General features: G+C 34.8%; 1 protein-coding gene across 3 annotated transcripts; it reads left to right on the forward strand.

The window, feature by feature from the left end:
* The first annotated feature begins 229 nt into the window (after positions 1–229).
* On the forward strand, positions 230–26,185 carry ovo (transcriptional regulator ovo). 3 transcript variants are annotated; one of them, XM_015512521.2, is made up of 8 exons: positions 231–1,154; positions 13,733–15,021; positions 15,143–15,415; positions 15,493–15,747; positions 15,836–16,208; positions 16,672–16,796; positions 16,933–17,091; positions 23,441–26,185. In XM_015512521.2, exons 1-8 carry the CDS (start codon positions 806–808, stop codon positions 23,441–23,443), a joined length of 2,826 nt encoding a protein of 941 aa, XP_015368007.2. In that variant the 5' UTR covers positions 231–805; the 3' UTR covers positions 23,444–26,185. The 3 variants fall into 3 exon arrangements, with proteins under 3 accessions (XP_015368006.2, XP_015368007.2, XP_015368008.2); XM_015512520.2 differs by lacking the exon at positions 23,441–26,185 and having other exon boundaries at positions 230–1,154; positions 16,933–21,160; XM_015512522.2 differs by lacking the exon at positions 23,441–26,185 and having other exon boundaries at positions 15,493–15,678; positions 16,933–21,160.

Genomic DNA, 26,185 nt, shown 5'->3' on the forward strand with positions numbered 1-26,185 from the left:
TTGGCAGTGGTCCGGACACGGTCTTCTATGTGCTCGCGATCAGGCGGTGTTCAGTACCGCAAACTCCTCCACCGCTCCTCCGCCGCGTCAACAACGGTCACATACTCGGCCGACGCGCCGACAACCCCCCACCCGTGGACCATCGACACGCCCACGCTGGTACCGCCGCCGTCACCGCCCGACAAGTGGAGGGTCTCCGCGAGCCGCCGGCAACGGCTTCGATGGTTCTCGGGCCAGTTCTTGCTTCTCCGCCGCCGCGTCTGTCAGACAACACGTCCGTCCGACACCCGACGACCGCCGCACCGATTTCACCGACGTACCGTTTGGTCGTCCATTGCATTAATATTGTTATTATTATAATAAAAAGTAATTTTTGATTTTGGCATTTATTTTTTCGGATTAATATTATAATTGAGTGTAATTCGGTCGTTTTTTTTTATATATATATTTTTTTTTGTTTTTTTTTTTTTTTATTAATTTTTACTACCGCCTGCATACTACATTGCATCTGCCGTAGTCGTCGTCAAAAGTGTATTCCTAAAATATATCACTCCGCCCGGGCAAAACGATTTATCAATATGAATCTGTTGCGGTGGTATACGTGCCGCCGACCCGCTCTTTACGCACCTTACCGGCGCGGCTGACAGTTACACTCGTGGATGCCACACTCACGGACGTAACGGTTGATTTTCTTTGCTGATAAAAATTTTTTTTTTGCGATTTTGTTCGTCCCCGTCGTGAAAAAACGTATTTTTGTCGCCACCGTTACTCTAAGCCGTGACCTAGCCACCGCCGCCAAGTCAAAATGCCGAAGATATTCCTCATCAAAAACCGATTGCACCAGCAGCAACAGAAACTGCTAGAAAACCAAAAAGGAAACGCACATGTTTCCTCCGACCCGCTGGTACAGTCGCTGCAAAACTATCATAACGATCACCATCACCATGGCCGATTACCGTCACCGCCACCACCGTTCATTAAGCACCACTATCAGCCCCATCATCATCAGCCTGCGCAGCCACCGCCGCCGCCTGCACCGATAAGGCAGCATTTGCCGCCTCCGCCGCCACCTCCGCCACCGCCACCACCGCCGCCGAAGCAGCAGCCGCAGTCCAAAGTCGTCCAGGAGTCACCGGTGCCGAAAACCCCACAAGGTAAGGACCCCCAATCTGACATTTATTATCGTCGCCTTCGTCCTGTCATAATATCAATTATTCGTATATTCACAAAACAGTATTTATATCGTCACGATAACCAATAATATAATATAATATAATTTATAATAACATATTTTTTAAACTGCAGTGCGTATTGTATTGCAGGGTAATGTACAAAACGTGATTTACGCATGGGGCGCGTAACACCAGAACAGCCTACCCACAAGCAGATTTTTTCGATATAAATATTTTTTTTTATATTATTATTAGTAACAAAATTAATTATTAAATTAATATTTGTCAAAATAAATTACATTGTCCAGCGGACAATTTCTCTTTTAGACTGTTACAGGAACCAATTTGTTTATGGATTTTAATTAAAAATATACCGTATAATCTTAATTAGATAATAAAACGTTTAATAAAACCACATTTTAAGCTGTTCTGGCACCATACGCGCCTTATAATATGTTATATAGCACAATAATATTGTGATCGGTGTAACGGTGAAATAATTTTTCTCTAAATGCACAATATTATTTTATAGGATTTCTTACAATACCTATTCTTTTTTTTTAATGCTATAATATTATATACCACCCGCATATGAGATATTCGTGTCCAAGCTCGCACGCTCTAGGAACCATATAGTAATCAATCAGACTTAGATGCGGCGGTTGCTTGAGGCACCACGTATATTTATATATTATATTATATTATATACTTGGAAATTGAAGCTTATTATACTATTTGTACTACGTACGTCTAGGTAAACTGTATACCGTGATCATAATATATTTTAACTCATTAACAAATTAATTCGCGGCTGGTGTGTATGGCTAGCCACCGCTTGGTAGGGAAACTTAAACGCTCGATACCTACTGGATTTCACATTTTGTAATATATGCAGGCATTCGAATTTTAATGTGATAATAATATGTAAGTTACAGGCATATCCGAACATGACTAAAATACAATTACGATAAATTTTTTATTTATCTATTTATTTTGATGATTGACATTTTTATTGTAGTCTGGACGTATAAAATAATTGCGAAATCGCCGAACGAAAATTTACGCGTACTATTTTGAAATATTTCTCAACAATTATCCAGTCATTATTTCTTTAAATAGTGTTTTCTGTTGTTAAATTATAGTTTGTACTTATTTGTTTTTAGATAAAAAGATGGTTCTTTCAAATGTTTTTTTTTATTTATCAAATGTAATAGAATATCTCCAATTTCATTAAAATAAGTGATTTATTTTTGCGAGTTCTTAGTTTTTTTTTAGTTCCACGTCATCGATTATAAATCGTGACCGGGTGATAGGTACCATCGGCACCTGTCATCAACATTTAATGTCGCTAAAACACGTATTCTAACTGTATAGGTATTTCAACGTTGATTTCCTTTATTAATTTGTTTCTAATATTAAAGCGCATTCGTCGAGTCTGTTGTTGGTTATCGAATCAAAGAAAATGATGAGGGGTGTTGAATCTGATCGTACACGGTAGTCTTGCGAACTATTGTGTGTCTTTGGACCCGAAATCGATAAATTTCTGTTCAACCTCAGCTTTATTCGTGGCAAGTGGTCTTGCACACTTGTTTGTGCATATTTACTTATCTATTTATCCCCTTTGTGTTAGTGGGTGAATAATAGTGGCTGATGGTTCACATAACCTCCGGTCTCCGCGGGCGTTTATAGACAATTTCCAAAGCGTGGACTGTTCCCGCAGCGAACGATTACAATGCGAACCGGTGAAAAAATTTACAAAAAAAAATATTTGGCAATTCACGTATACTTCGATTTTGGCCACGCCTTGTGTTTATACTCCTTTTATGTTACCTATGAGGTTCCACAATTTGACAAGGATTTTTTCCCTTCACATTTATATAAGTAGATACCAACACTTTGTAAATATAACGATCACCTAACGCCGTCGCAACTTGACGCGACAGGAGGCCAAAAATCGAAACGTGAAGTATTATATTATGTACCCGCGCGGGTACATATAATAACAATTTACCTTCATAATATATATATATATATATATACATATATATATATATATATATACATATATATATATATATATATTCTACATAAATAAGAAATAAATATTTAAATTTACCAAAACTAATAATTGATTGTATAATATTATTTATCCGATATAGTTATTATAAATCATCTTAATGACTTAAAATATTAATGCATTAATAATAATACTATAGTTTAAATCATTTTAGGATAAATTTAGTTACAAAAAGTGAGCATCAAAATTAAAACTTCTTTTTTTTTAAATCCAGAAAATATCGTAAAAATCATTTTTGAATATGATTAGGTATGCCTTAAAATAAAAAATTTGTATTTATTCCTATAAATACTCAATCAACATGACCTAAGAACTAAGATAAGTATATGCAAATATACATTATATTTTTATGAACAGTGAATATTATTAAAAGCATATCATAAATGCTCTAAGAATCTAATATGTAAATTTAACTCTCAATATAGGGCAAACATAAAATGGAATAATAATGCTGTATATTTGTTAATTTCAATCTTGTTAATATTTATATATAGGCAAACACAAAAGAAGATTATTGCCTATAATAAGTCTGAAAATATATGTTGTCTTATAAAAAAAATACTTATATAGTTATATAAAATAAAATCTGACCGGCACTATTTTTTTTCTATCGTGTTTCCGTCATTTGAAAATTGCACATTAGTTTTAGCCAATACCAACAACATAATATTATGCATGTATAAATCATTATTTTCGGAAACTAAAAGAAAGTATACTGCAAAATCATATTACAAATCAGTGATGCACATTCGTGTCATAAAATTGCTACCTATAATGCTGGATGGAAATATAAAACGGTATTAAAGCAGATAATGCCTATCAAATAACTTACAATTTCCTTCTACAAATGAAAACCTGTTTAGTCCCTAGATATAAATATATGACGTGTTGTAGTGTACCGATATAAATATATGTATCTCTCTTTTATATGTCGGTGGTAGTGGGTACAATGTAAAATTGTTTTTTTTTTTTGCAAATCGCGTGTACTTATCTTAACGAACAGGAATAATGTTTTGTATAGAAAAATAAAAACGTATTTCAAGCAATTAACAATGATTTTTAGTTTATATATCACTTCAATATTTCTAAAGATGCGAGAATGTAAATCGTTCGTTTCCGCATTACAAATGCTATTGACATATCATAGTGCGTATAATATGCATTAAACATATATAATTTTATTAATGATAAATATTATATAGTCGCCTCGAGAATAATTATTATCATCGCATCATCATCATCGTTATTCTCGAGCTTGAGTTGCGTTCGGTTTCTCGTCAACGGAAAAACCGGTTATCTCGCATTCCCGTTACCCCTCCGCGGCCGACGCCGTCAATTTTATCGCGGTTACCAATCACCGCTTTTCGGCACAGCTTCTCTTCCACCACGCCATCACTGTATGGTACATGTGTTCGATATCACCGAATACGGCTTATCGGGGGGCTTTCGGTTTCCGCGAAAATTCCGGTCTCCGGTCCCTGCGGCAACGGGAAGATTGCAACGGCAGAGAAACGAAAATTATGGTCGAATCAGAATGCTGCTATATATGTATGATAAAAAAATTTAAGTGTGACTCCCGCCGAGACCGCGCGAAACTGCGCGGACGGAAAAATAATGAGTATTAAAAAATAATGTGGAAAAAAACTAAATAAAAAACAAGGTCAATTTCGTTTCGCTTCACGGGTCGTCATTACCGCGCGGGTTCAACGTTCTGGAAGACGCTCGGTTGGTCAGCAAACTGGCACAATGCGTTCCGACAATTTGCTCGGGTACACACACACACTCTCATATATATATATATACACACAATAATTACCGACGTCGCGAAGTCGCGGTGGCGTGTCTTTCGAATTTTTTCCTTCTCCGTCTTCCTTCTATTCGATTTTTTTCGCTCGTTTTACACGCCTTCGTGATTTTTCCCATGATTTTATATATATGTACCTCTCTCCGATTGCTAGAATATGCCCACTGTACGCGCAGTCGTCCATTGTTCCGCCGTTTTCTTTTGCTGCGGTTTTTCCGTCCTATACGTAGGTACATCATCGTGATGTACATTATTTTATTCGCACGGAAACCGCTGTTCGGAAACCTCAACCATCCATCTACATGCGACAACGATATTATTATAATACGCCTACGTGTACCTGTGGGTACGGTACACCTCGGTGTTGTCGAACTTTGCACCGGGTATGCGGTATAATACGGACGACGATAGAGCGCAAAACGTTCTCGAGACCTATCGCGGTCCTATCGGCACTATAATAATATAAATTATGTTCAACAGTTATTGTAGAACATTATGGCATTGTCTTACGAATAATTTTACTGGTTACACGCAAGGTCACAAAATACAACAACAGTGTATGTGTGTGTGCGCATACGATTTAGAATTTAGATAACACAAATTGCGTATTGTTTTTTTCTCCTCTTACAAGAACGTCAACGCCGAATTCATTACCCACGTATTAATAGCAGCTGAGACGGGTCTGAATAGGTTGAATCGAAATTAAATTTTACGTAACGGTTTGCCAACCACCTTCGCATAATTCGTACTGCGCCAAATACGATATTATAACAGTGTTGAACGTGTCTTGGATAGATTTGGAGGTTTTGTCTCCGTCGTCGTCATATTGTATTATATTATTTCATGGTCGCAAAAGGCCTTGCTGCAGGGGAAACGTATTCGCGCGGTAGGGACACTTCCGGATATGCGCGGTGTGGACACAACTTGACGCAACGGTTTTTTGCCTAAAATCTCGGGAAACACCTGCGTTTTATTTATTAACACGGTTACGTGCACGGCCATTGATGGTTTATAATATTATATAATATTGTGTTCTTTTCGAACGGTAATAAATATTTTTTATCGTGGCCATTTATATTATCAATGTTGAATTTATGTATAGGTATACGTCGAAATTGTTTTTCGAAAAATATCTCATGAATGGCTTATAATAAAAACCGTTTCCCCTTCAGACCCTTTTTATTACCGCCGCTCACGTATCCCAAACATGGGAAAATGAAATATTATACACGATATAATCATATTGTTCGGAGGGTGCAACGGCATTCTTTATGCTCTTCCACTATATACGCCTATACGCGCACTCCCTCGCTCTCTCACTCTCTCTCTCTTTATCACTCCCTTTCTCCGCAGTAATATTATCATTTATTCGGAGGGTGACTGCTACTCATAACAGGTGAACAGTGAACACTGCCTAAGTTACAGGTGCCCAAAATCAGTGCTTCTATTGTCAGTGGTTCTCATGGTGTTTTCTAAATTTATCAAGGATGATTGGTCGGCGCGTATTTTAACGACTTCGTATTGTCTCCTTAATATTCCTCTTTTGTATGCACACCAATAACTTGTGTTTTGTATCTACCACCTTTACACTACCTATGCATAGTGTGTATTAAAGGTCCATACCATATGTAAATCTCACCATAATTATCAGTTCACACATCGTGATTTTGTATTTCAATTCTATAATCACAAATACACAATACCACGAATATTATATTATATAATATAAATAAAAAACATGTACCTATTATTGTTGACTTCGCGGAAAGTTGGCAAAAAATATCTAATAGGTATTTGGAAGTACAAACATAAATGTCTGTAATTATTGTACCTAGGTAAATTTATTTATTTATATTTTCCAACTTGATACCATGTTTTTAAATATTTTTAATAAGGTATAGATATTTTGTTCATTTTAAAGTCATAACGCTTCACTTAAATAAGAAGAACTTATAATAATATGACATAGGCCCTTATCATTATATAATAACTTTAATAATAAAACAATTATTGTTTTATTTCATACTATTTGCTAACTATTTTGCACCATGTTATAAACTATTAAAACTAACTAAATTAGGTATGAAATGTAATTTTCCGGTAAATTGTTTCAAACATTTCGTTTATAACATAGTGTACCATATTATATTCTTTAAAATTTCAAATATCTTCTGTTTAAATCAACTGTAATGGAAATCGTAAGAAAGTGTTACTGCAATAATTAGGCACTTTAAAAACTTAACACACCCTTTCGAATCAAATATAGCTGATAATTAAGTATACTAAAACTATAAAACCATTTAACAGCTTATTTATTTTTTCCAAATTATCAGACGTTCCGAAGCAAAAAAATTTAATACCTAGTATGACGAGCGTCAAGTATGTCAAACGGCTTTCACGCGCAAACTGTATTATGAGGGGGGCATTAATGTATAATAAATAAATTAATAATTAATAACTGACTAATAACATATTTTAATCTTGAGCTGAAAATGCGTTTAGATATTAACGGTTTGGACGTAAATGGTTGGTGTAGCTAAATAATAATATGTACTTTATAATAATATACGAACACCGAGGTCTTGCACTCACCGTTCACCTCGCAAACGGGACATGATCACATCAATCGTTTTGTCGACAAACGTAAACGTTTTAATATTGGTATAATTATGTGAATAATGAGTACGCAATTGGAAATTTTAAGGAATTATTGCCACGGTGTAAAAAAAAATGCAAACCATCCAATGACGCAATATATTATAAATATATTTATTTATTTTGTTAGTGATAAATTGCAGACCGAGTTTGATTAAAATTAAAATCAAAAAAGAAAAGCTCCCGTACCTATTTATTGACTGTATATAATATATATTATATTCTGTGCCAGTGTGTGTTCTATGCTTTGGGTCTCCCAGTATGATTCATTCTGTAACTGCGTAGAACATCGGTACCTCGATATAATTTTAGAGTGCGACACTATGATATCATGATACAACCTGCATAATAATAATGATAATATTATAGGTGACAGAAATCATCAAGTGCGCCTACTAAACACCCGCATCTGCCCGGTACAACTACTACACACTACCATAAAAATATTATACAAGCGCTGCAACTACAGCCCATGTAATACCTACTATGGTAATGGTTGTAGTTGAACAACGTCCCACCTGGGTAAAAATAATAATATTATTATAGTCGCCGTTCTCGTTGAATCCGTCCGTTCGACGATTTTGTCGAAAATCGCATGGCAAAAATCGATTATACAACACCGTATGATAATATTAATAATGTTATGACTGCAGACTGACGTTATAATATTATTGACCGTGTGCTTGCGCGCAAATACACGGGAAACGCACTAGCTCCTCCACCAATCACCGGAACAATCACTGCCGTGTCGGCGATGTGGCAAAAAACGATGGCGGCTTCTGAGGAGCGGCGAGCGAGGGGAAATAGCGGCGGCGGCGGTGGCGTGTACCGACGAACCGTACACAGCCACAGACGCAGCTCACACGACGTACATAAAAATACGTTCTGAATATCACTGTTATAAAGCCGGCGGATTTCTTTTGTTTCCCCGCCCCGTCACCGTACATTATATACATTTATTTATCCGTTTTTTATATATATATATATATATTATATACATTATACATATAAAACGCTGTCCGTCGATCTCTATAATGTGTATACATATATATACATATTCATAATAGGTTCTGCGGCCGTTAGCCGACGGTCTACTGTATATAACAACATTATAGTGGCATCAGTTCGTAATGAACCTGAAACGAGTTTTACCTTGAAGTCTATCGAGGTGTGCCGGACAAAAACCTGACTGTACACGACTATTATACATAGGTATAACGTATTGAATCGAGATAGAGAGAGAGACCTCCGAACCGACCAATGCCACGACGACGACGTTATAATACATATTACTATTTTTATTTTTTATCTATATTGCCGCGTTCCTTTGACTGCCGCTTCGGACTTGCGTCATAATCCATGAAAAATGTAACATTGGGCCCCAATCATTGAAATCATAACGTTACATGAACTACAGTTAAGACGCGCTGGTCGTCCCATCACTGTGTCGCGACGACAGGTGCACGCTTGTTAGAGAAACTATATATGCGTCGATTTATTTTGGTTTTCGGTAGTTTTGCGGAGATTCTGTTAGCGGTTTTTCATTCGCAAAGTTGTGGCACTGCAGACGAAAAACCATACCTACTCGTGAAGGAAATATATTATATAAAATAATTCGTAACGAAACACCGCCGAGGCCGCGTGATATCTGCGTACGTTCGGGCGCGGGCAAAAACGATCGCTAAACGCGTCTACTAACGATAGTGTTATAAATAAATAATAAATTATATAAATTATATATTATGGACGTGGCACGACATCGCGACTGGTGCGGTGCGGCAGCGTCTCGAGGACAGACCGGAGAGCGTCTAAAAATATATATATATTACGTTATTATACACTTTTTATTATACGCGTTATATCATATACCTCTCTACCTATAGACGGTTACGTTTTTTCTCAAAAAAAAAAAAAAAAAAATCGTTATAAATAACAGAATCCTTTATCCGGTTATAGTATGCGTCCGTTGTTGCGTCCGAGGCCGTCGCCGTTCGGTGTCCTTTGGCGCGCCCGCCCACCCTGCCACCCGCACATCGCGCCGCCGCCGTACTCTGCTAGCGGTTATATTCGTATATACATATGTATATATATAAATATGTAGGTAGGCGCTTATGTATTATTTTGTGTATAATGTTATGCTGCTGCAGACAGGACAATGGCACTGGCAATTTACGGCCGAAAACTATTCATAACAATAATAATATATGAATGATAATAATAATTATATGTTTTATATTTTATTTATGACGCATTTTCTTGTATAATTCCACTTCATAAAAATCGCGGGCCACTCACGGAAAAAAAAATATATAAACCATAATTTGTCTAAGCGTGTTTCAATCGACGAGTTCTTAATGTTTTTTTATAATATTATATTATATAGCGATTTCCGCAGCGCTCGTACGCATATATAAGTTTTTAGAATACGCGCATTCGCTCTCGGCGTATAACGGGCGACGTCTAAATAAGTATACCTACCCACGTTACATCGCGGGTTCGTTGGTTTTTTTTAAAAATAATTTCCTACGTCTCTGATGGTCGTCGCACAACGTTAGTTTGTCCGAGGAGGATAACTCCTCATCGTGTCCTGACGCCCACCCCGTCTTAATAATATGTTTACAAGACATCCTGTCGGATTGAAGAAAATAGACACCCAAAAACATAACTCGATCGTTCTATAAGGTACATACGAGTATAAGACGTATAATATGATAATATATTATAATTGCACCCTGCACATCGCGGTTGTGTGATTATTCGACGTAATAGACAAATGACAAATATTACACACTAAAAACGGTCGTCGATCGATGTTTTCATTTTTTATTTAGATACCTATTCACCAACGACCCGTAAAAAACACACACGACTTATTGCAGTATATCTAGGTACGCGTCGCGCCTACGGCATGGTCTGGCTCGTCATTTTGTCGCCTGGTCATATTTTAATATATACACATTACTAATATACAATATAAACATTACAATACGCGTTTGTGTGTGTGTGTGTGTGTGTGTGACAGTGGCGAGTACCGTTATAATACGCGGCCGTTTGTCATGCCCGGCGGAAGAGAAGAAGAGTGTCGTTTGCCATTATGATTTCGTAGTACAATAATATAATAATAACGTAATGCACAATGCGTGAACGGTTTGTTTTTTGTTTTATTTTGCCTTCTCAGTTCTCTCGCAGAACGTTCATCCCACGCCGGCCAGAAAACAAAAAAACGTAATATGTATATTTTACAGAATGAATATTATATACAATCGCCCGACGACATACCCATAACGCCACAGACCTACGCGTGACTATTGCAATAATAATATTTAAATATTTAACAATCGTAACATCATACGGGCGAGAAACGCCCACATTCGTTTGCTATTCCGTATCCGTCGTCACGCGGAATATACCGTACTGTTGCAGCCGAAATCCGTCCAAGGTCGGTATTTAAAATAAACAATACTTTTCGGGGCTCTCATCGGCTGCGGATGGCATCGCTGTATGTGGAAGCAGCGCAACGTATATGCTGACATTGACTATAGTTGTATAATAATATACACACGCGAACTCACGTGTCCCGTAAAAAGTATGATAATAGGTAGAGGAGGTACATGTACGAAATATTCGCACTCAAGTCACGTATACTTACCTATATCGTCGATTGTGTCGTCCCGATTGGCGGTGGTGGATGGCGTGCCTTGATGGCGGTTTGATTTCGAATAGCGATAAAATTTAAATTACACTCGTGCACGTTACACACACACAATATATTACAAATATATGTATATTATAAAGCTATGCAACGTCTTTTTGCGGCTGCGCGCACGCCGCCGCCGGAGTATGATATTTTGTCCTTGGGAGATTTTAACGACCGACCATTATGTTGTAGCTGGCGCAGACGTGAACTTTGCCTTGAACTTGGTTAATGATTTGAAATTCAGCAAGTATTTCGCACGGTTATTATACCTATCATAGGCGTGCGCACAGGGGGGGCCGGGTGGGCCGCGGCCCCCTCTGCGGCCTCTGGCTTTTTCTTTAATAAATGCATAGATATGTATATTATACTAGACAGCGAAATTTTTAGATTTTACAAAAAAAAAGTGAAGCCAGTTTTAATCTAATAGTATAAATAAAATATAAATGTGATTAAGTTATTATTTTATTAATTAATCAATTATCATCACACAAGAATCTTTAGTTCGGACCTTTTTAAGGAGCCCCCCCTGCGGTCAAAGTCTGCGCACGCCTATGATACCTATACATATTTATATACATATATATACCGTCGTGTATTGTGTACGCGTATATTATTATGATCGTATATAGGCACACACACACACACACACGTACACTCATAAACTCGCTCTCCTACACACATACACGTACACACGCGCGCACAAAAGTACGTGTACACGTTTCGATGGTGGATAAAAAAAAAAAAAATAAAACAAGTTTTGCCAGTCACGCTTTAAGATTTGTTCACACAAGCTACGCTCATCGTTGGCGGCATTGATTCGGATACGTAGTCGTGAAAAAGCGGCGAACTGCAGCCGGTGTGATGCCTGCTGTATACCTACCTATACATTATAATATTGTTGTAAACGTAACGAAATTCAATGGCCGCGAAAATCCGATTTAATTGGTTACCGCTGAAAATCGTACGCTTTTTGCTCTTTCTGGTGTGTTGAATTGAAATAAAAAAACACGATCGTCACCATTACGGTGAATAATCTCCGAGTTAAATGTAGCAGGTAGAACACAGCTATATAAATATATATATTATGTATAATTATTGTATTATAGTGTTTTGTGTGCAGGCAATGGCCGAGTGCAACGACATTGATCGTTACGGTTGGCCGCGGTGGCTGTTTGGACGGTTTTTTCCGTTTTCCTTCCGTACCCAATACTTCTGCACCGGAACGGTGATTTTATTATATATAAATATATACGTATAAACAGGTACTCGTAGATGACCCAGAATATTTCATTATGCTATAGAGTTTTCACGTGAAACGCGTCCAAGTCGAACGTCTCCTTTCGAATCGATGTATTATAATAATACATTATTATTGTTTTTATAGACATTTGGTATATCATATTACTTGTACATTTGAGAGTTTCAATATTGGAATACTGTGTTGTGAACGCTGCCTTAATTCTTGACAATCCGGTTAGAACCGTTCGTCCGGTACTCGTGACGCGCCCGAACCCGGTCCTGACTATCTTACTATTATATTATTATTATGCTGTGTGTATTTATTTTATACTGCACGTCCTACTTCCATCGTAGATCGTCTCGAAGCTGAGGCCGCCGTGGTCTATCGTGAAAGTTCATAAGACTTCGATGCGCGTAAAAAACTTGCGACTCTATAATAAGGAATCAGCGGCATGTTAGCGCGAAGATGATAGTATTACACGCGTAACGACCGGGTTTAAAAATACCACTAACGTTTTGTTGTTCGACAACACATTTTTTACCCTTTTTTTCAAATGCATGGATTGGTATCTGTGACTATTAAATGTAATGAGTCGGGGTGACGACTGTTGAACAGTAATAAAACTCGGCCTTGTATGTCGCGCGTTGTTCATTTTATTTGTCCCGTTTTGTTTGTGCTGTCTGACTACACAAAGACTGCTGGTCAAATACTGTTACAACGGCGATGTGAATTATGGTTTTATTGTAGTCGACAAGAGGCTCGTCGGTAATCCTTTTATATTTAACATGCGCGGCGGTTGTTTATTTTGGGGCGACCACGGCCTTGTTGCTGTGTCGGCGCGGCATATAACAATTATCCTTGGACTGGAGACAAACAACAGTCTGGCAGTGGGTTAAAGGGTTTGGGGCGTCGCGCGTTACGTATGTGTACGATGTTTAAAAAGGGATATTGAATATGACACGGTGTACAGGTGCTTGTAATAACAGACACGCCATACGAATGACAATCGATTTAATTTTGGTTAGCCAAATTGTACCGTGCAGTGCTCTATTGTACGCTTAATTTGATTTATATTTATGTTTTACAGAGAAAATTGTCTCCAAGAAAGATCCACTTAAAGATGATGATGAAGAGATTGACCGAGTTAATTGTGTGGAACGAGAATCACGAAGTAGAGCAGAATCTCCAAACCACCGAGTTAGTCCAACGGTGTCTATTGAGGCTCCTACCCCAATCATATGTCCACCGTCCCCTGACTGGAACCCACCGCCAAAAAGACGATTCATATCCACGTCAGATGGCGATAATATACCATACGGTAGTAAAGATAGTTTGCAGGTAACCCATCGGCAATGTGAACCATCCTCTGTCAAAGTCGAAGAGGAAGCTGTGACTAGCCCAGAGCCTGAACCAAAGTTGCCACCTCCACCACCACCACCACCACCACCACCACCACCAAAATGCCATCAGGTATCAGTAATACAAAGAACACCAGCAGCCGTTAAATCACCGTCTGTCTGTCCGAAAAGACCATTAACACAGTCTCCGAGCACTGTCCAAGAACCCGAACAAGATGCACCGATCGATTATCATGTGCCTAAAAAGGAAGCAGATTTAGACTTGGAAATCGTTCGAGCTATCAAAAACAAATTCACTATTACGTTACGAGGACAGTTGGTTTCAGCGCCAAATGGTATTATCACTGCCGCTGCTGGTCGAGGAAGGAGCAGTGGCGGCCAACAAGGGGGAGGCGGTGGGGGAGGTACAAACGGTGGTAGTACCAACTCTAGTTCAAACCGTGGCTCGTCGTTGCATTCCTACACACTAGGTGGTGGTGGAGGCGGTGGTCCCGCCGGTCTCTTGGGCAGTGGTGGTGGGGGAGGTGGCATGGCCCCAGGAGGTGGTGGCATGAACCCTGGTGGCAACGGCAAACATTTTGGTGGACCAAACAGTCCTGTTTCGCTGCCACCCTTTCACGAGAGCCTCATAAAATCGGGTGGCAATTGCTACTCTGCTCAGTACAACAATCAATATCATTTGATGATGACCGAACAACTGTGCTTCAACAACGATACTGGTCAAAATCCTGTCACTGGTGGTGGTGGTCCTTTCTCCATAGGATTGGAAGGTCCACCGAAACAGTATTCTATGTTACAAAATGCCTCGTCGCTAGGCATGGATATTAAAGAGGACGATTGTGAAGATCTATCGAGTTACGTAAAGGAAACAAATAGTTTCGACACACTGATGGCTGATTCTGAAAATGGCACATCCAACGATCCTTTGCAGTTTACTGCTACTCTTACTTTCGCGGGTCCTACAGACCCCGACTTCTTGGACAGCCTTAACGACGCCGCTGAACTGTTCTTCAAAGAGGTAAATTTATATGAATAATACAACTTTTTCTATTTTTAGAATTGCATAATTGTATCAAATATACAATCACACTAGCAATACACATGATTCTTATCAGTATTTTAATAAAACCATTTTTTAGCCCCAAGAGTGCATTCCTCCTTCACTGGTCGAACAACCTCTGCATATGTTTAATGAACATAGAAACGGGTTTTCCGAGTCACAATTAGAGAAGCGCAATTATCTACAGCAGGTGAACAACAACAATAATGGACAGCCAGTAGCATGCAGAAATAACTATGGAAGTTATGATATATCAAAAGACAGATTATCACAAAGCAGTTTCGAAGACTCCAACCAACAACTGCAACAGTTACAAATACAAGTGCAATTACAACAACCTCAAAACGTAGACGTAAGCAAAAATCATTAGTCTAACTTTCACAATCACGTACAATGTATCCAAATCGTTATAACTAGTTATTGTTTTAGGCATGTGGACAAATGATGTTATCACCGGGTTTGTCGTCGCTAGAGATGGACTCAAACACGAGCATGTCGGCTCCATCACCTGCCAGCGTTAGTATGGATGGTACAATGTCTTCACTTACGCCACCGCCTCAAAATGGCAAAGATTCCAGTAACTCCGCTTTGGATGTCAGAGTACTACAACATAGGGTGAGAAAGACCACCCCACCCGTAGGGAAATCAAAATATTCTTCTTTCTCCAGTAAATCAATGGCAAAAGTACATATTGTTCTTTGATATATATTTCTTTAATCCCCAAAAGCTCCCAGAACCAATTGTGTGTACTCATATGAATTATCATTTACAGCTCGGCCTTCCTAATGACTTGCCATTCGAGTTTGTCAACGGTGGTCATGGCATCAAGAACCCATTAGCCAATCACGACACTCTACCCCCGCCACCCCCATCAATTCTAATTAGAACACCAGAGCCAGATAGAAGCAATACTTCAGTACCTCCTGCAACTATCGTATCAGTAAATAATACTCCCGAACCAGCCGAAACAACCAAAAACGGTTCAAAGTTCTGTTGTAACCTGTGTTCTAAAACATTCAACTTACAACGTTTGTTGAACAGACACATGAAATGTCACAGTGATGTCAAACGATACCTATGTACGTTCTGTGGAAAGGGTTTCAATGACACGTTTGACTTGAAACGACACACCAGAACACATACTGGTATGTAAATTATGTATTTGGAAATTGGAAATTAATTACGAATTTAAGATTTTGTGATTGAGTAAAATATTATTTTTAAATTGAAAACTAAATAAAGATAGTTGGATTCATTTTTTAAACAAAACACAATATATTAATATAGTTATATGTTATAACTTATAACTTATAAGCTATAATTTATTATTAATAATAATAGTATTAATAATGCAATTTTATAACTTAGCTATAAAAAATAAATTAGTGATACAATCATCAGCTGTTTGCCACCTAGTGAATTACTATGTGACTTTTGCTTTTAAGGCAATCACTTTGTAAAAGATTTATATTGTTTTAAAATAATTTAATTTTGCTATGCCAAACAAAATCAAATCTTACTTCAGCTATTTAAAAATTTGTTGAACTCGATTAATTTTACGACTGAAATTGAGTAACTATATTAATATTACATTTTTGTTATCAACAGGTGTCCGGCCTTACAAGTGTAATCTGTGTGAGAAATCGTTTACTCAACGTTGTTCACTTGAATCTCACTGCTTGAAAGTGCATGGTGTACATCATCAGTATGCTTACAAAGAGAGAAGGACAAAGGTATGTACTATTTACATTCTTCATACAGCTGTCAATAATAATATTGCATTATTATGCATTTAAGCCTGTCATAAATTTAGCAGATGTCATAATATTAACAGTATTTAACGTCTATGTTATTGATTTTTCATTACAGATGTACGTTTGCGAAGAATGTGGACATACCACCAATGAACCTGAAGTGCACTACATTCATCTCAAAGAGAAACACCCATACAGTCCGGCACTACTCAAATTCTATGACAAGAGACACTTCAAGTTCACAAACTCAAACTTTGCCAACATGTTGCTTCAAGTACGCACCTAATATTGGGCTGATTGCAATCATATTGCTAGACTGACCAAAATGTTAATCTATTTTAACAAAATAGTTTTAATTACTTACACTACGTAGAACTTATTTTTTTAATAACAATTTATGCTGTATTGTGGTTTGACTTTCAAAGAAAGTAAGAAATAATTTGGAGTAGAAAATACGACAAAATATCCATGCTTAAATATCTCTTACCATTTTGTAACGACTCAATTATAAAATCTTTATGTATAACAATTTTAAACCTATTTTATGAATTCGACTCTTTATAGTATTTTAGGTGTCGTAGTAAGCCTTTTAGTTATTATTATAGTTGGCCAATATTTAATGTATGGCTCGTAGCACAGAAATCTTTGAAAATCCGCACTAATTTTATGTCAGGGTCTCTGAACTTTTTTTCGATTTTACCTCATCTTGGTGAATATGGGTTTTGTAGATAAACCTATAGACAGTGGTTGAATTGGGGGAGGACGCAGGGGGATTGAGCTACTCTTCATTTTTCTTCAAATTATAGCGTACCCCTTTATTATATTCATCAAGGAATATAGGGTTACTATTAAAATAATTTGCTTAATTGTTCAACTTCATTTAGAGTCCACCTTTATTTTTTTTCCAATTCAACCACTGCCTATAGACATGTATTGAATGTATTTAATTTATAAAAAAAATTAGAAAATAATAACAATATTAGAAGTACCGCTTGTACAACTATACTGTTGATTATTATACAATTGAATGTACTTTATGTAACGGTTCAAATCCGTAATAAAATATAATCTTAAGGTACAATATTATCATTGTTAAATTATTCCTTTACAATTATAAGTAGAAACTTTTGGGTATCTTATAAACCAAATCCACATGATCGTTAATTTCGACTACTATTTTACCAGTAGACTGAGATAATATTGTTAGTGCTGATTTTCAAAACACACAATTTAATATTTAATATTTTTCCTTATAAAATTGTTTTGTTTTATGAAAAGGGGAGAAAAATATTGGCCTAAAGTTTAACCTTACTACATTTTTTATGTGAATTATATTTATCGGTATTAAAGACATCTCTTCGATTATGTTACAAAAGCATAACAAATATTTCTGTAGTAAGGAATAGAAAATCTAATAGTTCATTGTTACGCGTGATTCAATTACAAATATGGGAAAATTAAATTGTATTTAAGGATTTGTTTCTAAATTTTAATCTGTACCAATGTACACAAACAATTTAAATTAATTAAAATTAATTTTTGAGGTTTTTAAACGAATTCTATCAATAATAATAATTTACTTATGGTCGTTGCAATCACTTCGCTTTAACAACTGTATGCTTTATAGTATTTTTAAGCAGTGCAAAACGTAGATAGTGTAATCATTTGAAAAATTTACTAACCAGCTATTGAATATATCATAAAAATATATAATATAAGTGCATGGACGGATATTTGGTTGCATTGTGGATGGCTTGAAATGTATACTTAACATAGAACCACGGAGAAGTTATAGTTATTGAATTTTATGAGTTTCTTACTTTATGACTATATTAACTAAATTTAAATACCATTTCTATCTGGGTACAGATTTAAAAATTTGAAATTGTAAAATGATTGGCTACATGTATTTCTATTAAAAGGATTACTAATAATATAATTTTAGAACCTATCTACTTATTAGGTGTTGAATAATATATTTTTCAAAATTATAATACATTTAATAGCGATATTAACAATTGTCAATTATAATTACATTTCAAATGTGTGAATGTTATCAAGATGTATTAAGTATTTATCATCTATATAAGAAATGACACTACAAAGAGGGGGGGGGTGGTAGCAAAACCTTTCTTAACCATTACATACATATCATCTGGAGACCTTTTAGTCTGATCTTGCTCTGATCATCAGCCGATGTTACTGAAGTTTCAATAAAGCATAACGAAAAATGGGTCAACCCGTAAAACAGACTTTTATAGGTGTATATGTTTTGGTTTACGCACCGTAAACGATATCTGACGTATATCATTGAATAACTAAATAAGTATACGCTTTTGCATGAGAATATTATCACATATTATTCAATAAAACTTAATGTTATAAGTTTGTATATTATAGTGTCATCTCCTTGATGCTGTGTTAAGTTAATAAAACACCGGTCAGGACAGATATATATTTGTTCACCGACCTTAAGGATCTTCGCCAAAATTCAACTTACCCCATTTAAGCATTTAAGCTATTACACCAAATGACACACCTATCTAGTAATAAATTATATAGTTTTTCATTCGACGTTATGTCTACTGACAAAATAAAAGGTACAAAAAATGTTCTGAAAAATTGAAATCCACAAAACATTTAATACTTAGGCCACTAAAACTATACTAGGGGGTTATATTATGCATATATATATATTACACTCAAATATCTGATTTAAGTTTGTAGTGTTCTAAGTTTTATGTTCTGAATACATTTTATGCGTTCCACTAAAACATTTCGATGGCAATATACCTTAGAGATCGGTTTAATCTGCGAGGACTTGGTTACAATTTATAAGTTTCTGCATAATTCGTCGATTTCGCTAAGAGTGTTTGGAAAAAAAGAATTCAAATCATTTAATTATAATATTTTGACAAAGCCACGGTAAAACCTCATTAATGACATAATATTTTGTTCGTATAAGTCATATTTTCGAATTAGTAGTCGTGACATTCGCTCCATCTGTGATTTATTTTATTTATTCAAAAAGCATTTCAAAGAGATAGTTTAAACTTAATACGGATAGAGATATTAGTATCGGTGATATTTTGATTTTGAAAAACGTGATGGAACTCACGTCTGGTCCTTTTAAATATTTATCGGAAGTGTAGGTATTGAAAGTCATTTGAATGAGAGTATAAATATATGTAAATCAGACATGACATTTCGTTCAGTCGTTCAGCCGTTGATGTTGTTGTTTTTAATAGAAATGTTAATATTATAATATTATAATATTACAATATAACATTGTGTTGTTTGGATTTTGTAAATAATCATTACTATATTGTTAAATGTATAGTTTTAATTTTAGATTTAAGTAGTATTAGACACACTCACACATGCGCACTCACACATTTATAAACAATATACACGTTTACTATGTATATTGTGCTTAGTTTATAATGATAGTTTTAAGTAATTAATAGGTACAAAGGTGAAACGAATCAATAAAGTGATTTGTATTATTATTTATTAACAGTAATTATTATGATGGTTCATATAAGGTACCTATACCTATATTTATGTAATTATCATAATTTAACTACAACGGGTGATTTAGGCAATTGTTATTTTTTTTTATTTATTTTTTTTTTACTTTTATAATCCACGAAAGTTTTAATACAGTATTACCCATACGAACGTTGACGTTTCGAAATTTTCGTATGTTTCCAATGAAAATAATTTTCTTTTCGAAAAGTTTTCCGCGAATTATTTCGGATATTATTTCTATATATCGGATTTCAGTATCAATAATAATACGGTCTGTGGTGGCCACGATATATTGTGATATCCGTTGTATCAGAAGGTTGACTGTATTACTCTAAATGCACATAGTATGTATTATTTATTAATTTTTGTACATACATTTATTATAAAACAATAAGCGAATGCATTTAGGTTTACCTATACTATTGCAGTGGTTTTAATTTCTGATGGTGGAATTCCTAGTTACACAGATTTTATTATAAACAAAACAAAGCCTGTACATACATATTATATTGAAAATAATTTACCTCATACCAAAGTCTTCTAAAATATCGTATTGGTGGTCGTGGTGTTGAGCATAGAAATTCGGTTGGCGATGCTGAATGGTGACGGGGCTCGTCAAATCATAAATTATAACTACTGAGCACCACGGAAGGTTTCATCCCAAAGAGTATAATATATTATAACCTACGAAGAACCAATAAAACATTGTTGTACAGGTTTAACGATTAACGGCACTGCTTGTGGTATATGGGCTCTCATTAGATAATAAATAATAATATATGTTATGATATAAAATAACGTGTAAATAAAATTATACATACCTAGTTGTTTTTTAAAAATATATTGACGAATAAGTTTGTGTAGAGTAATATTATATAGTATTTAAAATAAATTACTTTCGGGTCGGGTAGTGATATCCTATAAAGTATTATTTTTTTTACCTCAGTGGATGGAAAATAAATTATTTATATATCCTGTTAAATTATGCGATAATTATTATTTAAGTACGATTATAGTAAAAAAAGTATAAAAAAAAATTGGGAAAGGAATTCAATAATTTTTTTCTATAGTATTAGATACTTAGTATATTATTATATATTTATATGTAATACTATAAACATAAACCTGTGATACATTTAAACTTATTCTTATACACGTCCTAACTGTATTAATTGTATTATTATTATTATTATTATTATTATGAATATTTTATTATTATAATTATCATTAAATTATTATTATTATTATTATTATTATTATTATTATTATTATTATTATAATTATTATTATTGTCTTAAATTAAGTAAACAATATTATTTAGTTTGTAGGAAATTTTTACATTTTTACGTTGTACTTTTTAAGTTATTTTAATAATATACATTTTTATAAAAATATATACATTTATACATTATTAATATAATTTTTTTAAAATTTTTTTTAATCGATTATCAATCAATTAATCAATACAACATTATTACTTTTCTTATAAACTATAATCATGGAAAAATAACAACGCCAAATATGTGGAATTATTATCCTCAACCCCGATTTTATTCAACATTACTACTCAGTTTCAAATATTATTTTTTATTACCTCCTCTTTTATTCACCACCAACTAAATTTTATTTATTAATAAAATACATGTCATAAGAATAATGTGCCCACAAATAAAGTTGTATTAAACTTTTGTCGGTTCATTTTTTACTTTTTATTAATTCAAAGTCATATCCGACAAATTGTATTCATATGATATGTAAAACGGGAAAGTGTACCCAAAAAAGTTTGAGTTACAAAATAGAACTTGGACAATCATTTTATGATAGTGTATTATGCCATGGTCAACGAGTAACAGCAAAATAGACAGGCTGTGTGGTATTTATATATGATTAACATTTGTTTATTTTTAAATAATCATTTTTAACTATAAACAATGTTAATAAAAACACTATTATTTATGGTTGATCCGATTTTTGCTCTAAAGTATTGTGTTTTTTTTTTTTTATTATTCTGCATACATTGTATCACAATCCTTATTCGTGGAGGTGATGATTACAAGTATAGATAGGTAGTACCTAACTAGGCTAAAATAGTATCTAATTATTTAAATATAGCGTATTGGGTGTGAACTTGTGATGCTTATGTCATACTGATAAGAGTCAGCTACGTTTTAATATTAATTATATTTTAAATATATATTTACATTTGGATAGTATGTATAGAAGATAAATATTCGTAGTATTTATGATTGGTTTGCATATAATTTAGACCTTTTTGAAGTCTGAAGTTCCGTTTGGTCACGATAAGTGGATAACAAAAACCTTTTCGGTTGTGTGATGAAAAAAAATAATATAATAATAATAATTCTTTAGGATTTGTTCGTACAATCGTACTAATTTGGGTTTTTAGTGTTAGGCGTTATAATTGATCTTAAATTGTCACAGTGTTTTATGTTTTGTCCATGAACACATTTTGCGGGTAGAATAAATGGTTATAACCAAAAACGTCATAATATGTGCAATACAAATCTTCTTTTGCTCGGAAGTCTGGCACACTTTCTTCATTATAGATGTAAGTTTAGTGTGATTTTGAGTTGGTATCATCTTTGAGTGATTTTTGTGAAACCATAGAAAACACTAACAAAAAAAGAAAGTTTATATGCGCTTATAAGTTTCTGAACTTTAGTTGCGCAATTTGGGCTCAGCGAATGGGAGAAAACATTAAAAAGAATATTGTTTATTGGTGATGCGCTGCATTTACGACGTATGTCATACGACACCCACACCCACCCCCACCGACCGAACATTAAAACTATACCATTAGATTTTTACAAAAAAAATGCAGTAGTTGGTAGTGCTGATATGTATATATTATATAATAATCCACATAACCGACATACAGATAGAGAAGGCGAATGATTCTCTAAGAATATAATATCTTAATTGATACTTCTATATAATATGATCATACCCACCCATATACATGTGGGCTTATGTGCCTTATAATAATATAATACTTGTACGCTTAATACATATTGAAATGGCTGTGAAAAAGAAATGAAATTAACACATTGTTTTTGTTTGTTTCCGTACAGTGATGACTGATTCTACTATTCTCTTTAATGTAACGGCACAGGACACTGTGCACACGGAACAGCAACACAATCATCATGGACGTCGCCTGCTCAGAGTTGTGCCCACCCTCGAAACCTTCCCTCCCCACCGGCTGACCGCTAAGCGGGTGATCATAAAATCATGACACTCGCCGTGGATACGCAATAAAGTATAATAATACGAGTATGTTCACCCGGAATCATCCGATGGTGTCTGAAGCTACGTCTGCCGTTCAGACGCTGTTGCAGAAACACTTGTCCGCCGCCGGGAATCGGAAACAATCGCGGAAACGTTTCCGGCCATAATACATATAGTATTATATCATTATAAACATATATTTTTTCTGCGGATATTATATTGTGGCCAGGCGGACAGTGTGTGGTATATATGATGTATATTACCGCCACCTATAAACATATCGTACCGCCAAACGCGGTATAGACCATAAATATTTAAGACGGCGGCACTCGCGGTAAGTGCTAGGGGAACTGAAAATAGTTTGCTCCGTGAAACCAGCTTATGCCCAAGACCATATATATACGGTGTACTATGGTCCTCATTCGGGAGAACAATGGACTGTCATAACGTTTGACACGTTTGAAATGAAACGACTTCTTTTTTTTGTTCAAAATAATCACACAAAATTCAAAATGTAATACTCTCTAGCTACCTTATGTGTAAAATATGTATATTGCAAATAAATTGTGTATATACTTAAAACTATATAAAACTTTGAAAATGTATTAATATGTATAAATTATAATAACAGGTACCTAACCGATTATTTATTTTTATTTTTTATTTGTTTGGTTATACACTTATACATTATTAGCAGTGGCGTGTCCAAGGATTTTTAAATGTGGAGGGGAGGGGTAAGTAATTTTACCAAGTGGGGGATTTTATAGCATTTAAAATTTCAAAAATATGCGCTTTAATATTACTTTAAATATCACTAAATCTGTGCTGAAAATATGCAATAAAAACAACAAAAATACGCAAACAATTTTAAAACAAATTTATCACGTCAAGTTAAGACATGCCAAAGAATAACTACAACACAGTCAACCAAAAAATAATTTTGTAGTCCCTAGAGAAATAATATTCCAAACATGAAAAATAATGTTTACATTTTTGGCGAGTAACAAAAACGTTATTTGGTTAAGTAGTATACACGAACATTTTCAAACTGTATAGGTGGTACGCATACATAAAAAGGTTGAGGATGAGTACAAAAAAAAAAAGGCTTGGAGGGCCGTTGGTTGGACCATCTTGCATTTAATAGTTATAGGATTTGAATTTACGCACGAGTGCACGACTATGGTCGCCATTGCATAACGAGTATCTAATATAGGGTTGGCCAACATGAATACGTTTACGAGCCACATGGATAAATACAATATAAAAAGCCAAAATGTTAAGAAATAAATTTTATAATTTTTGTTAAATTATATTGCGAGACGCAAGATCTAATACAACGGTCGACAACTGGTTTGTGTACAATTATTATTAAATTAGACTCATATTGTAACTTGCATAGGAAATTTCGATAAGATTCGCGTAATCTCAAAAGTTAGTTTCGGTCACAAATGTTTCAGACATTTATGAATAGCAAATTAAATTAAATTAGCAGGGAAAAAAAACATTTTTAATCAAGTCTGTTGTATACAGACAGTCCTAAGCCTGTAAAAGTGAGAAATACAATCTTAAACATTATTTTTGTTAGTTCTTTTGGGTTTTAGTAGACTTTTTCCATAGTTCAAGTACACGCCAACGAGTCCTACGTTTTGGGTCATTTATCACAAGTGGTAAAAATTAATGTGCGTAATTGAGTTGTACAACTGTACGCAAACGAGTCGCAAAAAAGGTTAAATGCTCGCAAACGAGTATCGCCCCTTTACTGGCCGACCGCGGTCCGAATCCGGACCGTGGTAGTCAAAATACCGGACTGCCAACTTGTCTTACATAAATGTTTTGTCTACATAAAACTATTAAACAACATAAAGATTTGTCGTATAGACTTTTTTTCCCCGCACCTCATTTATTATTAAAAATGTAATCTTCTGGACTCCAATAGAAATATTACCTTTTCACCACAGATCTATAGGTAAATATAGTACTATAGTATGTATGTTTAACATAAATAACCCGTCTCTTAATTCAAACACGTATTAGTCTAAATTCGAAATAAATATTAATGTGCACTAATTTATTTGTTTTAGATGTTTTAATTTAAAAAAGTTTGTAGGTATCATGATTCCATCCTACTAAATAACAGCATAAAAACCTACGGCAATTTGATCATGTCATAATTTATAATTATTATTATTAAAAAATGGTAATCTGTTGCTAATCAATTATTTTATTTTTGATGAAATTATGAAATAAGCGATAACACATGTTGTTCACCAGAATGTTCTGTGACAAAATCCATGCAATTATAACGAAAATTGTGAATTTGACTTCCATCACCATATTATGTATAAAATCCCAAACCTGATAATAATATATTTAAATGATTAAAATATTGTGGTGCTAATAGTACCAAAGATCAGAATAAGGGAATTAATGGGGAAATGGGAGGAGGCAATAAATCCTAACTCACCACCTCCTTGCGCACGCCACAGTCTATTTTATAAGTTATAAGCTATAATATATATCATATATATATATTTGATATTTCATAATATGAGTAAATATAATACACGTTATATGTATATTGTATTAAA

This window comes from Diuraphis noxia, unplaced genomic scaffold, assembly GCF_037042655.1.
Source record: "Diuraphis noxia isolate RWA-SAM2 unplaced genomic scaffold, SU_Dnox_SAM2 contig0001, whole genome shotgun sequence".
Classification (NCBI taxonomy): domain Eukaryota; kingdom Metazoa; phylum Arthropoda; class Insecta; order Hemiptera; family Aphididae; genus Diuraphis; species Diuraphis noxia.